Source organism: Vombatus ursinus, unplaced genomic scaffold (assembly GCF_900497805.2).
Source record: "Vombatus ursinus unplaced genomic scaffold, bare-nosed wombat genome assembly UNPS02014798.1, whole genome shotgun sequence".
In the NCBI taxonomy this organism is placed as follows: Eukaryota; Metazoa; Chordata; class Mammalia; order Diprotodontia; family Vombatidae; genus Vombatus; species Vombatus ursinus.
Window position 1 is genome coordinate 39,891,418 of NW_020954576.1, and position 15,239 is coordinate 39,906,656.

General features: G+C 35.4%; 1 protein-coding gene across 1 annotated transcript in view; it reads left to right on the forward strand.

Annotated features, from left to right (window-relative positions):
- NSL1 (NSL1, MIS12 kinetochore complex component) overlaps positions 1-15,239 on the forward strand; it is a 31,827-nt gene that overhangs the window by 2,826 nt on the left and 13,762 nt on the right. The window contains exons 2-4 of the mRNA XM_027871461.1: positions 1,496-1,577; positions 5,580-5,710; positions 9,405-9,459. Of these exons, the coding sequence (XP_027727262.1) occupies positions 1,496-1,577; positions 5,580-5,710; positions 9,405-9,459 (268 nt within the window). The remainder of the gene's footprint in view (positions 1-1,495; positions 1,578-5,579; positions 5,711-9,404; positions 9,460-15,239) is intronic.

The window sequence follows — 15,239 nt, forward strand, 5'->3', positions numbered from 1 at the left end:
CTGAGCCCCCCCTGCCCGCTCAATTCTATGAATAAATTGTTTTGTTATGTTAAATCTCTGGAATTTATTTCAAGAATAACGTGAGTAAATTATTTTAAATGCTTGAGTCTCCCAGGAAATTAGTGACTCAGCTTGTTATTGTTATTTACATTTTTAAATGTAATTCAAAATGGAATTATTCAATTGGAAACAAAACTCTTGGAAAAATAATGTTTTGGCTGCACAAAATACACAAGGAAATATTTTATTACAAAATAATAGTGTAAACTATTATAGTTTACACTAGTATAATATCATGTACTAATGATGTTAATTGCACTGGTGGAATAAACATTACTATGATACATAAAAACAGTTTATGTTCACAATCAATATTTATTGATAAGTATGGTATGCAGTTTTTCAGGACAGATGGTCCCTAAGATCCCTTGCAACTCTAAATATGTGATCCTATGATTTGCTACTTTAGAGATTTGGAGTAGAAAATAAGCTAATTTGTAGGATTACTGATTTAGAACTGCATGGGACCTTAGAAATCATCTAGTCTAATACCCTCATTTTATAGTTAAGGAACTGAGACCCAGAGAGGTTACTTGTTTTGCCCAAGGTACCACAGCTTATAGTACTCTTTCCGCTGTGCCATGCTGAATAGCAGTTAATACTTAAAGTAGATTGCCTTGTGTCAATCATCAGATGATAGTATTATAGTATCTATGCTTTTGAGACTCTTACTCAAAGAATTTTGGTCTTCGTTTAACCTTTTTTAATTGAAGTGCACCATGGTTTGGACCTCAGTTTTTATTTACTTTTAAATGTTATGAAATAAAAATTATACTTTAAAGGCTCATCGAATTATATGATATATGTCTGCTTTCCCTTTGAGTTTATCTTCTATTCTACTCTAGATATCATAAATACACACATACTTACATAGTTATTTATATTTTGCCACATTAGCATGTGAGCTCCCTGAGGGCAAGGTTAGTGTTTTTGCCTTTCTTTGTATCCCCAGCCTTTAGCACAGTACCTAGCACATAGTGCTTAATAAATGCTTGTTGCTTGACTAACTATAATTTCAACTATTGAAATGGAGCCTAATTTTGTTTTTAAGGAAAAAAATATACCCAATAGCATAATATCACTTTTTGGTATTAGCCTTACCCCACAGACTTGTACATAAATACTTATATTGTTCTAATGCTACCTGGATGATGAAGCATTTTGCTCAGAGCACTTCTGTTAAATGATTAGTACAAATATTAGGATCCCCATTTTGCTGATGGGGAAACTAAAGCTCAGAGAAGTTCTGTGACTTACTCAATGCCACAAAGGTATGTGGCAGAGGTAAGATTTGAACCTGGGTCCTTGATTTCCTCTTCAGATCTGACTGGTCTCCATGTTAGATAGGCTAAATCTGAAGTTAGTTAGTTGTGGATGCTGCTTTAATCAAGCATTTGCAGTCTTTGTTATTTTAACTGTTCTTAATTTATTACAGAATTTTGTAACTGCTGTGCAAGAGAATGTTAGTTTCAATGGGGAGGCGTGGCAGGAAACTTCAGATAATGAAATTCCTGTAGGTATGTGATTAAATCCTTTATGGCCTATTTACATAAAGTATGACCACTCATTTTGAATGTTAATGTTGTATTTCATCTCTGATTTCAGTTTTCCTCTTACATTTAATTTAGAGAAATTTAAATTAATAAAGAAGGCATATTATACTTAATAATCTAAATAAACAAAGCAGATACCTTGGAGTGATACCCTATAAATGGTATTGGCAATAAGCATTGTCTTCTGGTTAATCTTGATGAAGCTTTTTTGTGTGCATTTTCTCATTTGATCCTTTGAGTGCCCTGTGAAGTAGACAGAACTGGCGGAATTATCCAAGTTTTATTGAACATGAACTGGAGGCTGAGAAGCCACATGGGCTCCTCAGTATCAGGCAGCAAAACATGGAGGGAAAGAGTGGCGCAACTGGGCACAGTGTCTGTTTTGGTGCTAGTTTGATGTCCAGTAGCCTTCATTTAGTTGAAGAAAATTTGAAAAATGACTTAAGCTGCTGCCTTGGTGCTGTCAAAGTGCTGAGGAGGTAGGTGATGTTTCAGTGATACTTCCCAGTGTTTATATAGTATGGAGAGTTTGTTTTGACTTTGTTCTGTAGGGTAACTTTGAATGTACTCTTTTTTAGTAGATAAAAGGAAAGATCTCAGGCAGTTCAGTGTTATAAATGTATTTCCTAAATGATTGAAGCTGCTTCCTTATCACCCATTCACTTCACACACTAATTATGAAGGGAGTAAAAAACTCTTCCTCATGAGTAGAAGTGGTGTTACCAAACATGTCTCACACCTCTTTTCCTAAAAGAGACTGTCTTCTAATAATAACTCACATTTCTGTAGTGGCCTTTTCTCAGTCCTTATTCTTCTTGACCTCTTCAATGTCTGACACTTGTTGACTGCTGTCTCCTGAATATTCTTTCCTCTGGGTTTTCATGACATCGATCTTTCTTGATTCTCCTCCTACCTGTCTGACCACCGTTAGCCTCCTTGGTTGAATCATCATTCATATCCCTCCCATAATTGTGGGTTTATCCCAATGGTCTGTCTTACAAGGAGGAAATCAGTAGCAGGTGTTGGGACCAGAAAAGGCCTCTTACAGAAGATGGCATTTGAACTGAGTCTTTGAGGAAACGGGGATTCTGACAGGTGGAAGTGAGGAGAGTGGAGGACAGCTACTGCAAAAATACAGAGATGGAGGAGAGAGTTTTTCTGTCCAAGGAGCAGCAACTATTTGGTATAGGGGGATTATAAAGTGTGTGGAAGGGAATCAAGTGTGACAGGCTGGAAAGAGAGGAAGGGCTTTATAAGGAGCCATTGTAGTTTATTGAGTAGGAGGTGACATTGTGAGACTTGTAGTTTAGGAAAATCACTTTGGCAGCTATGTAGAGGATGAAATAGAGTAGAAAGAGACATGAGAGGTATTGATTCTATTGCAGTAGTCCAGGGAAAGAGAGGTGGCTCTGTGAGTGAAGAGGTGAAGATGTCTGTGAGAGATCTTGTGCTGATGGAGCTGACAATATTTGGTAACTGAATGAATGTATGGGGTGAGGAAGAATGAGGGTAACACTGAAGTTGTAAGCTTGAGTGATTGGAAAGATGGTGGTGCTTTCAGGAGAATTAGGAATCTAATTTTATTGGTTGGTTTAGGAGAAATATAGCGAATTCTATTCTGAGTATGTTGAGCTTGAGATAATTCTAGAAAGTTCAATTCAAGCTGGCAGCCAGCAATTTGTGATTCAGGCCTGGAGCTCAGGAGGGAGACCAAAAATAGGTAAGTAGATCTGGGAGTCATCTGAAGAGAGATGATAATTGAGCCCATGGGATCCGATAAGGTTAGAGAGTAGCAAAGGAAGAGGACAGGGAAGGCTCAAGACAGAGCCTAAAAGTACGCCCATAGCAGGTGGGCATAACCTGGATGAAACTTCAACAAAGATGTCTGAGAAAGAGTCATTATACAGATAGGAAGAGAACCAAGTTACAACCATAACAGCAATACCCAGAGAAGAGAAAGTATCCAGAAGGATCTAAGGCTAGGGGTGGGGAACCTGCAGCTTCCACGCCAAACTTCATAGAACAAATCCCCTTCATAAAAGGACTGTTCTGTGAAACTTGAACTCAGTCAAAAGGCCACACCCGATGACCTAAAAGGCCGCATGTGACCTCGAGGCCACAGGCTCCCCAACCCTGATTCTGGGCTTATCATTTGTCCTGCTTAACCATCTACCTTGCCACTGTGATCTCTAAACCCCTCGCAACTGCTTCTGAAATACTGATGAATCCTAAGGGCACCTATACCTTAATTTCCAGCTTGCAGTTGATCTGCTTGTTGTCGTCCCCAATTAGAGCATGTGCCTCTTGAGCATCTGTTTTATCCTCACTGCTTGATATAGAGTAACCACTTAAATGCTTTTTCATTCGTAAGAAACAGGCTTAGATTACAGTTTTTCAGACTGACCAATAGATGGTGCCAAGAAGCCATTTTTTTTTCCTGCATTCATACTTGTTTTGCCTTGGAGACTTATTTTGCAATTAATCATAAAGTATTACAGTATTTTTTTCTAGGCTAATGATATAATTTCTTTGTTTTATAATTTTAATTGAGCAAATTAAAATTTTAATGAAGTTTTCACATTAAGAATATTGCAAGGTAAGCACTTTTATTGGGTAGGCTTACAATATGTTGTGTATTTTAATAACAATGATAATGATGGCTTATGTGTATATCATATTTTTGCAGTTTACAAAGTGCTTTCCTCCCAATTATCCTAGGAAGTAGCTCCTGCAAGTATTACCTTCATTTTGTAGATTAGTAGTTTTCAAATGCTTCCATTGATGATGGAATTGTATTAATTGCTTTGAATACTACCTACACAACCTACTCATTAGAATCCATAGCATATCCATAGCAAAAGGAATTGGTCTTATAACCACTGTAGGGGGAAAAGTGGATAAAGGTTGTATATTGGTCAGTCTGTGACATGAAGCTAAGCAGGCAGCCTATTGAATCAGTCCAGTATATGTTGGATAAATTTTATACATGGATCCATACATAAATAGAAAGAAGAAGTATGGTTGGATTGCATTTTAGAAATTGTGTGTATTTTCAGTGATCCCAAACTGCTTCCTGCCCCCAAAACCCTTCTCTTTAATACTAATATTCTGCCAGTGGTACTATGTGACTGTGAACCCTAGAACTCCATCTTGTCCAAAAAATTAAAATTACAAATAACCCAAAAGGCAATAAAAAGACAAGAGTTTGCATAAAGAACTGTAGCATGTTACCAACAATGATTGCTGTATGAGGAATAGCCTAGAAATTGTAGAGAATATATAAGATCCAAAGAGATGGGCCAGTTGTGTGGTGAGAGGGGGAGAGAGTGTTTGGAAAGTCCAAGTAGTATATTGGGACCCCTTAGTACCCACTAGAAGTGCTAGAGGAATGCTCCTAACTGCATTGGGTGGAAAATGTTGACAAAAATTGCACAGGGTAAGTCATGGAGGATTTGTGTTCTGTACTAGTGAAGGAACTGGACACATGAATGAAATCTTTATTCTACCAACATACAGAGAGGAAAACTGAGGCTTAGATTAATCAAGTCCACCCATATAGTAGGTACTTAATACAGTAAATGTTTGCTGGAATTGACCTGACTCATTTTTGTATAGCTCTTTGTAAAGTGATTAACACATCTGATTTTAAGAGATAGCAATACCATTTTGAGAAGTGATTTAGCTGGTTTAATTTAGCTAGGACCGCTAAAGAGGTATTCACTTGCACCATTTAATTGGATTGAATTTGAGAAATTGCATGTACTTCCATTGCACCTTAGTATGTGGTTTATATTTAAGTTAATTAATTTTCTTTATTCAAAAATTATTTTGTTTTTCCAGAAGCATGCTGCCCTTTTAAAAAGCATAAGTTTTTAATAGTTTCCTATAGAGTATTAGTAGTGTGCTCAGAAAAATATTTTAGGCATAATTTCTTTTGTTTTAAATTATTTCTTTTTATGAATTTAGATCCCAAGGTCAGAATTCTTGAAGATCAGTTTGATGAAGTTATAGTAGATACAGCTACAAAACGTAAGCAGTATCCCAGAAAGATTGCTGAATGTGTCATCAAAACCATGAAAGCACAACATGAAATTTTGGTAAGAAGGGCTGTCTTTACAATTATTTAAAATATAAGTTTATGGGAATTTTTTTTTTTTTTAGGCAAATGGGTTTAAGTGACTTGCCCAGGGTCACGCAGCTAGTAAGTGTCAAGTGTTTGGTCTGTGGCCGGATTTGAACTCAGGTCCTCCTGACTTCAGAGCCGGTGCTCTGTCCACTGTGCCACCTAGCTGCCCCAACACATAGCATTCCTAACAACAGTAGAATCATTACAGTAAGAATTCCCAGGGCAGCTAGGTGGCGCAGTGGACAGAGCACCGGCCTTGAAGTCAGGAGGACCTGAGTTCACATCCGGCCTCAGACCAAACACTTGACACTTACTAGCTGCGTGACCCTGGGCAAGTCACTTAAACCTATTTGCCTTAAAAAAAAAAAAAAAAAAAGGGAATGCCATGTGTTGTATTGAGCTAGTATTAAAGTAGAGATGGAAATTAGGAGACTAAAAGCAACTTTACAATTCTAAGAATTTGGAAAGAAAATCAAAGAGAATTCATTATTAACTATTTTCTTCTTTCTTTGTCATTTGTAACTGGTACGGCTAGTTAGAGATTTATTCTTTTAGGGCAGGCCTGCACAAAATTGCAGGCCATGGCCCTAGCACTGCTTGCTGGCCAAAGGATTTCGGGCAGCCTGCAAAAATGCAAATTTCTCAGCAAAACTGACTATGCAAAATTCCCATGGGGCAGGCCTACACAACTTAGGGCCACTGGGGCCTGCCAAAGGATTTTGGGTGGCTTGTGAACAATGGTAGAGAATGTAAAACAGGCATAAGAATATCTGATTTGGAATAGCATTTGATTTAATTGACAATAGGTAGTATTTATGTCCTTGTACACTGTTATGTTTGTTTCATGGTCTTAAATATTGTACCAGTACGTATCTTAATGTGAGACAGAGTTCTCCTGAAAAGATTCCATTTAGAGCAGTTGTGGAACATGTCTTCCAAAGGGGGAAAAAGGCTGCTCTATTGCTTATAGCAGTTTATTTAACAATCCTCAAAGACTTCTTTGTTTTAGAAACATAAAAATATGTTGTATATTGTATATGCTGTATATTGCTCAGTATATAACAACAAAGAAGGATACTTTCTGTCAGCTCCTTTGTTGTAAAACAAGGTCTCAGGGCAAGGAGTCCCTAAGTTTTTCGTCTTTCCAATTCTATAACCTTTAGGTGAGGGGACGAAATGTGGGAAAGTGGAAAGACCTCTAGTTCTAGAATCAGAAGCTGTGGCTTCAAATACCACTACCTGTATGACCTTGGGCAAGTCATTTAAATTCCCGGAGCCTCACTTTCCTCATCTGTAAGAATGAGGTGATGGGATTAGATGGTCTTAGCTCTCTCCTTCCCTTCTAGGTTTATGTTCTAAGATCTTACTTCTCTCTCTTCAAGCTTTTTGAACCAACAACACAGTAAATTTCTTATTTCTGATCTCTACTATAACAATGGGTGCTACCAACCTTGTCCATTCTATTCCAAGTCCTTTTAGACTTAGGAGGCCAAGAACACGTACTGGTTTCTAAATCAGAAGGAAACAAGAGAATGCTCATAAGCAAAGAAAGTACTGTTTTCCTCAGCAGATGCTTTTATCTTCTAGAGCAGGGGGTTGACAAAACCTGGGCCAAAGACCAAATCTGGCCTACCACCTGTTTTTGTACAGCCTGAAAGCTAAGAATGTTTTTTACATTTTGAACTATTTTTAAATTTTATTTTTTAAATGTAAAAACCTTCTTAGCTCACAGGCCATGCAAAAACAGGTGATAGGTCAGATTTGGCCCTTGGGCTGTAGCTTGCCGACCCCTATTCTAGAGGCAGAAATGCCTTTTTATCTTATTCTCAAATTTTAGACAAAATTTGTGTACAAAATTTTCTTATTCAGTGGTTTTTAGGAATAATTGTATGGGTGTAAAGTATATGAATTTTGGGTAGCTGTATACGAACAACATATCTGAAACATTTAGTAATTCTAAAAAAAAAAAAATGACCTAAATTTTATCCATTTAAAAGGAGGGAAGGATATAAAGTCAAATTTTGCCTAAATTTTATGTTAGCTTCTCCCCTCCCCCACCAATATTAGCATATCTTTTTGTATATATGACTGGATTAATTTTTGATGATGCTTAGGACCTTTCAGTTCTTTAGTAGATCTTGACCAAAGTGGAGGAGCTGAAGGAGAGATAATTAAGTGGATATTTGAACTGCTCTTGTTATAGGGCCTAATCTTGGTATGTGAGAATCTTAGAGAAATGTTTGACTTGAATATGAATTAAATAAAGCTCAAGTGAAGACATTTGATTAAAAGCGGTTTTTTTAAGATACACCAGATTTTTAAATTGTCTCCCTTGCTGTACCTTTTTAATCCTGCTTTTTCCAAGTCTATTGGCATGCTGAAACGTGCTTAGAATACATTTTAAAGGTTTTCTATGTAGTCAGGGAGCAACTTTTATCTATTTATCTAAATATGTATGTATATGTGTATGTGTGTGTGTGTGTGTGTGTGTGTGTGCGTGCATATGTATGTATATATAACTTCTGTCTTTTTAAAAAAGTTTAGTGGTAGTTCTTGACTTACAGATTGCATACTTAAAGCTAGCTCACCTTTTTCCTTTTCTCTCCCATTTGTTATTGCCATAGGAGCTATTATGAAAAAAATTGCAGCTTTCAGATATCTGTGAGCTTATAGTAGAAGAAAGGAAGAGGCTGAGACTGAATATTTTCTTATTTCACTTTTTTACACTATTTGAAATTCCATTCCTCTTTAAAATATTCAGGTACCTCTGATTGAGATACGGGGTTATATTTACATGTTACTGTGAATTTGTTCAATTACATTGTTTTTTTTTTTTTCCTAATACCTAGTTGAGATCACCTAGTGTGAGGTTGAGAGAGGAAGTAATTTGGGACCATGGGAAATTTGTGGGATTGGCAAGCTTGAGTAGGATGCTGCACTAAGAGCCTTGGGGCAGCATAAGGGCATTAAAGCCTACCTGGAGAGTTATCAGGAGGTGGGACAGAGACACAAAAGTAAATAAATAAAGATGGGACAATGTAGAAGATCCATCTTTCCTATTTCAGAATTTTGCTTAGGCCTTGGGGGAAGGGAAGGAACTCCTCTTCCTCCTTCCTACTTCTCTTTCTCCCCCTTACTTTCTTCCCCTCCCCCCCACCTTCAACTGGATGATCGATGAGAATCAGAATATAGGTTATAGTCACCCTACGTGTTTAAAGTAGGTTTTTGTGATCTGTGTTGGAAACTCAGTGACCATTTATAACATTGTGTCTGTGCCCACAGTGTTCCAAATTCCATGCAGCTGTAACTCTTGAACCTGTTCATTAGTTGGGGAATGGCTATAATAAATGCAAAACCTTTGTGGTATATGTTTGCTTTCTTGCTATTTTGCTTTTTCTGATAATCATTATCTGTGGTACTGCTCCTTAATATGAACACTAGGTGGCAATACTAAAAGGCAGAATTTAGCCTTAGTTGAATGACTTGTCTCTCCTTTTCCTCCCTTCTAGCAGATGACTGGTGTTGATATTTTGCAGCAAATACTGATGTTAATATACAATATTTGCTTACAATGACACAAAGAAACTCATTTTCATTTTTAAAGAAAGCATGCATTTCCAGATAAAATTGAGGCATTTTTTCATCAATTCTTATTTTATGTTTAGAAATACTACCGGCCTGTTATACATCCAGAGGAGATAAAATCTGATGCCAAGCAAGGTGAGTCCACATTTGGTTGCAGAGAAAATGAAGCATTAGCTCAAGATTGTTTTGATTTATAGTTTTTGTACTAATAGATTAGCAACAAGAGTGCCTTTACCTTTATTCATCCAATTTGATTTTCTGCAAATCCAAAGCTAAAATGGAAGGGAACAGGATAAAAGATAGGTTTCTCTAGTGAGATAGGCAGATTTTATTTGCAGCCATTGATAACCTGAGACTTTATAGTGGACAGACTACCTATAGAAAGATAGATTATATTCTTGGAGATAGCTAGTGGGTGCAGTGGGTAAAGCTGTAGACACGGAATTAAAAATCCCTGAGTTCAAGTCTGGCCTCAGACTTATCAAATTAATGCTAGGCCTGTTATTTAACTACTCTTTGGCACAGTTCCTTTATTTGTAAAAATGAGGGTAATTATAGTACATATAACCTAGATTGTTGCATGGATAAAATGAGATAGTACTTGTAAAAGGGTTTTGCAAATTTTAAGGTGCTGTATAAATGTTATGAGAACCCTTCATTACTTCTCTTTTAGTTTCACTAAATTCTTATACAACTGGTTGCTTGTGACGTGTGCTGTAAACATGAGAACTGAAAACTTTTTAGTTGAGAGCACTTGAAAATGACCCTATTATGTAGTAAACAGCTTCTTTTTTAAAAATTAAAATTTTTTTCCTAATTAATATTTTCTCATCCCCCATTGAAAAGAAAAACTATCATAACAAATATGCATAGTCAAGCAAAACAAATTACCAGATCAAACATGTCCAAAAATATATATCTTATTTTGCATCTTAAGTCTATCATTTCTCTGTCAGGAGATGGGTAGCATTTTTCATCCTTGGTCCTCTGGAGTCATGGCTGGTCACTGCATTGATTAGAGTTCTTAAATCTTTCAAAATTGTTTGTCTTTACAATGTTATTATTATATAAATTGTTCTTTTTGTTCTACTCCGTTCACTCTGCATCACTTAAGTCTTCCCAGGTTTCTCTGAAACCATTCCTTTTATCATTTTTTATATATAAGTATTACATTATATTTATATACCACAATATTCAACCAGTCTGCACTTGATGGGCATCTCTTTAGTTTCCAGTTCTTTGTCACTACAAAAAGAGATTCTATCAAATTTTGTACATATGATTACTTTTCCTCTTTCTATCATCTTTGAAGTATAAACATAGTAATAGTATAGCTGGCTCAAAGAGTTATGCATAGTTTAGTGGCTTTTGGAGCATAGTTCCAGATTGCCTTCCAGAATGGTTAGACCAATTCAGAACTCTTTCAACAGCACAGTAATACGCTTGTTTTTTGGTAGCTCCTCCAAACATTTGCCATTTTTCTTTTATCTCATGTTTACCAATCTGGTGAGTGTGAGAACCTCACAGTGGCTTTAATTTATATTTCTTTAATTTTAGTGCTTTTGAGGACATTTTTTCATATCATTGTTCATAGCTTGGATTTCTTCCTTTGAGAAAATACAAAAACTATATATTCTTATAAATTTGAACCATTTCCTTGTAAATCTGGGAAATGAGACCTTTCCCAGAGAAACTTGCTATGCAGATTTTTTCCCAGGTATTTCCTTTTTAATTTGGGTGCATTAGTTTTGTTTGTGTAAAACTTTTTTAATCTTATGTAATCAAAATTGCCCATTTTACCTTGTGTGATAGTCTCTCTTCCTTGTTTGATTATGAACTCTTCCCCTATCCATAGCTACAAAAAGGTATTTCCCTCATTGTTCCTCTCATTTGTTTATGATGTGACCTTTTAAGTACCCATTTGGACCTTGTCTTGATATATAGTATGAGATGTTGGTCTGAATCCAATTTCTGCCAGATGTTTTCCAGTTTCCCCAGTGGTTTTTACCCAATAGTGGTCTTTGGGTTTATTGAACCCTAGGCCACAAGTTTCATTTCCTCATGTATGTTGTATACCTAATATATTCTATTGACTGACCTTTATTTTTTAACTGGTGCCAAATCATTTTGATGGTTACTGCTTTGTATTATATTTTGAGATCTGATACTGCTAGGAACTTTTTTTCCATTGTTTCCCTTGAAATTCTTAACCTTTTGTTCCTCCAAGATGATTTTTTTTTTTGAGTTCTATAAAGTAATCCTCTGGTAGTTTGATTGGTGTTGTACTTAATAGGTAAATTAATTAAGTAGCATTATCATTTGCTTTCCAGAATGGTTAGACTAATTCACAGTTTTACAAATTCCAACTCATGGGTTTAACGATGGGACTTGATTTCTGTAAGAGATTATTTTGTAATTGTATTCATGTGGTTGCTGTGTGTATGTCATGGTAGCATTTTATAAATTTTGTAGGTATTCTAAATAGAGTTTCTCTTTCTCTTTCATCCTGCTATATTTTGTTGGTAATAAAGGGGAAGATTGATAATTTATGTGTACTTACTTTGTATCCTGCAACTTTGCAGAAGTTATTTGTTGTTGTTCAGTTGTGTCTGACTCTTCATGATCCAATGGACCAACTGTTGCTGGGGTTTTCTTGGCAGGGGTTCTGGAGTGGTTTGCCATTTCCTTCTCTTTTATGCAGGCAGGATTAAATGACTTGTTTAGGGTCACACAGCTGGTGAGTGTCTGAGATCAAATTTGAACTCTGGTCTTTCTGGGCTCCAGGCCCAGTGCTCTGTCTGCTGCGCCACCTAGCTGCCCTGCTAAAGTTATTAGTTTTCAGTTTTCAGTTAAATTTTAGTTTATTTTCTAGGCTTCTCTAAGTAAATCACATCACTGCAAAAAGCAGTTACTCTTAGCCTTTACTTATTCCTTATTTCTTTTTCTTATCTTACTGCTATCGCTAGCATTTCTGACATCATGTGACAGTGGACATATTTGCTTAATCCCTGAGCTTATTGGATAGGGTGCTAATTTATTCCCATTATGTACCATCCTGACTCTTGGTTTTAGATATATAAAATTTACCATTTTAAGGTCCATACATTCCTATATTTTCTGGTGTTTTTTTTTTTTTTTTGTTACAGAAATGGTTATATAGTTTGTCAAAAAATTTTTTCTTAGTCTATTGATATAATCATGATTTTTGTTCTTGTTATTAATGTGATTAAATATATGTAAAATTTTCCTAATCCTAAGCCCTATATTCTTAGCTTAAATCCAATTGGTCATAATTTATAATCTTCCTAATGTTGTAGTCTTTGCATATACTTTATTTAAAATTTTTGCATCAGTGTTCATTTGTGATAATGGCCCAGAGTTTCTTTCTCTGCTTTGTCTTTTCCTAATTTAGGTATCAAGATAGTATTTGTTTTATAGAATAAGATTGGAAGGGTTCTTTTTCTTATTTTTTTAGTTTATATAATATTTGAATTACTTGTTTTTCGATGTTTGATAAAATTCACTTGTAAATACATCAGATCTTGGATTTTTTTCTTTGAATGTTCATTTATGGCTAATTCAGTTTCTTTTTCTGAGACTGGGTTATTTAAATTCTCTTTCTTTTGTTAACATGGACATTTTATATATTTTAAAGTATCCATTTGTTTAATTTATTGGTTTTATTAGCATATAGTTGGGTAAAATTATTTAATACATTTCTCAGTTTCTACTTCATTTGTTAAGAATTTTCCATTTTCATTTTTGATAATTGCTTTTTGTTTCTTTTAAAAAATCAAATTAGCTAATATCATGCCTGTTATTGTCCTTTCTTTAAAAAAAAGCTCTTAAGTTTTAGCTGTTTTTTTGCTTTCAAGTTTCTTCATCTATTTTTTGATTTTCAAATAAAACGTAAATGTATTTCTGTGCCCAGTTCTCTGAATATATTCTACTCTTCTTTGATGAAAATGAAGTTCAGGTGCTACTTGTCCTCTACCTCTTCCTTCTTTTTTTGTAGAGTCTTCTACTTATATTATTGGATGATGTGAGATAATAAGCTCACCTACCTGTCTTTCTCCATAATATGTAATATGTAATATATATCTTCCCCCTCCCTTTTTTTTCTTTCTTATATTCAAATCATTAAAACATAACAAATGTACTCCAAGGCCCTCTATCTTGATTCCCTCTATGACCCCTGATGATAGGATTCTAAGGGAATACTTGTATCACTGCCTCCCCCTCCTCCATTAGGATGTAAATATGTCATCTTTATGAAGTCCCTCCTTTTGACTCCCATTTATGTGTATTTCAAAGTTTTTATCCAGCAAGCTGTATACATTAAGAATGCTTGAAAAGTCCTCTTTTTCATTAAAGTCTGATTTTTTTTTTGCCCATATAGGATTATAATCAATTTTGCTGGGTAAGTTATTCTTTGTTGTAAGGCTTTTATCTTTTGTCTTTTGAAATACAGTTTTCCAAGCTCCCAGCTCCTGTATAGTGAATGGTAGCAGCTAAACCTTGTGTGATTCTGCCTGTGATTTCATCATGCTTGAGTTGTTTTTTTCTGACTGCTTTCAGAATTTTTTTGTTGACCTGAAAGCTCAGGGTTTTGACTGTTATGTTTCTAGATGTCTTCATTTTGGGTAAGTGGGTAGATTCTTTCAATGCTTATACTTTGCCTGTGGAATTTTTTTTTTCATGATTTCTTTTTTTAATTTCTTTTAAATTATCAAGAATTAATTTTTCCTTTCTGTCACCTTCTGCTCCCATTTGGGATAAAAAAAAAAAACCACTTAAAAAACCCCCAAAACTCTTGTAACAAATACACACAGTCAAGTAAAACAAATTCCCCATATTGGCTGTGTCAGAAATGTGTCTTTCATTCATCTTATTTAGTTCCTCACTTTTCTGTCAGAGGGTGAGTTTCATTCTTTATAATCACTTTTCTAGAATCATAGTTGATCTTTGCTTTGATCAAAGGTCTTAGATCTTTCAAATTTTTTTGTTTTTATAATGTTATAAAACTCTTCTTCTGGTTTCTCTCACTTCATTCTGTTCGTTTAAGTCTTCCCAGTTTTCTCTGAAATTATCTCATTTTTTACAACACATTTTTCATGTTTTTATGAAATATGATTTTCAGGGGGGCTAGGCAATGGGGTTAAGTGACTTGCCCAGGGTCACACAGCTAGTAAGTGTTATGTGTCTGAGGCCGGATTTGAACTCCTGAATCCAAGGCTGCTGCTCTATCCACTGTGCCACTTAGCTGCTCCCCAGGGCCTTTTTTTGATCACAGTTTTTAGGTAGAACAGTGATTCTTACATTATATCTCCTTGATGTGTTTTCCAGTACACGTCAGATATCTTACATTTTCTTCTTTCTTTGATCTTTTGACTTTATTTTAATATTTCTTGGTTGTCTTAAGAAGTCATTAACTTCTGTTTGATTCATTCTAATTGTCAGGGAGTCTGTTACATGGATAAGAATTTATACCTATTGTACTAAGCTTTTGATTATCTTTAAAAGTCTTTTCTCCATTGTTCTCATTTCCTTTCCAACTGCTTTCTCTAAAGATCTTATTTTATTTATAATACTGTTTTATAACTTTTTTTAAAGAATCTGTTTTGTTCCTGGAATCCATCTCATGGCCAACCTGTGTTTTTCTTTGAGGCTTTCTTGTTGATGTTTTGGAATTAACTTTTCTACTGTGTTTATGTATTGGAGATCTCTGTCTCCATAATAGCTCTTTTAATTGGTATCTTTTTTTTTTTATTTACTCATTCTTTCAGACTTCCTGAATTGGCACTTTGTGTCAAGGTCAGTTTCTGTATGCTTCTTGAAGGATGGGCCCCGTGAATGGTCCTGAGATACACACACACACACACACACACACACACACACACACACACACACACACA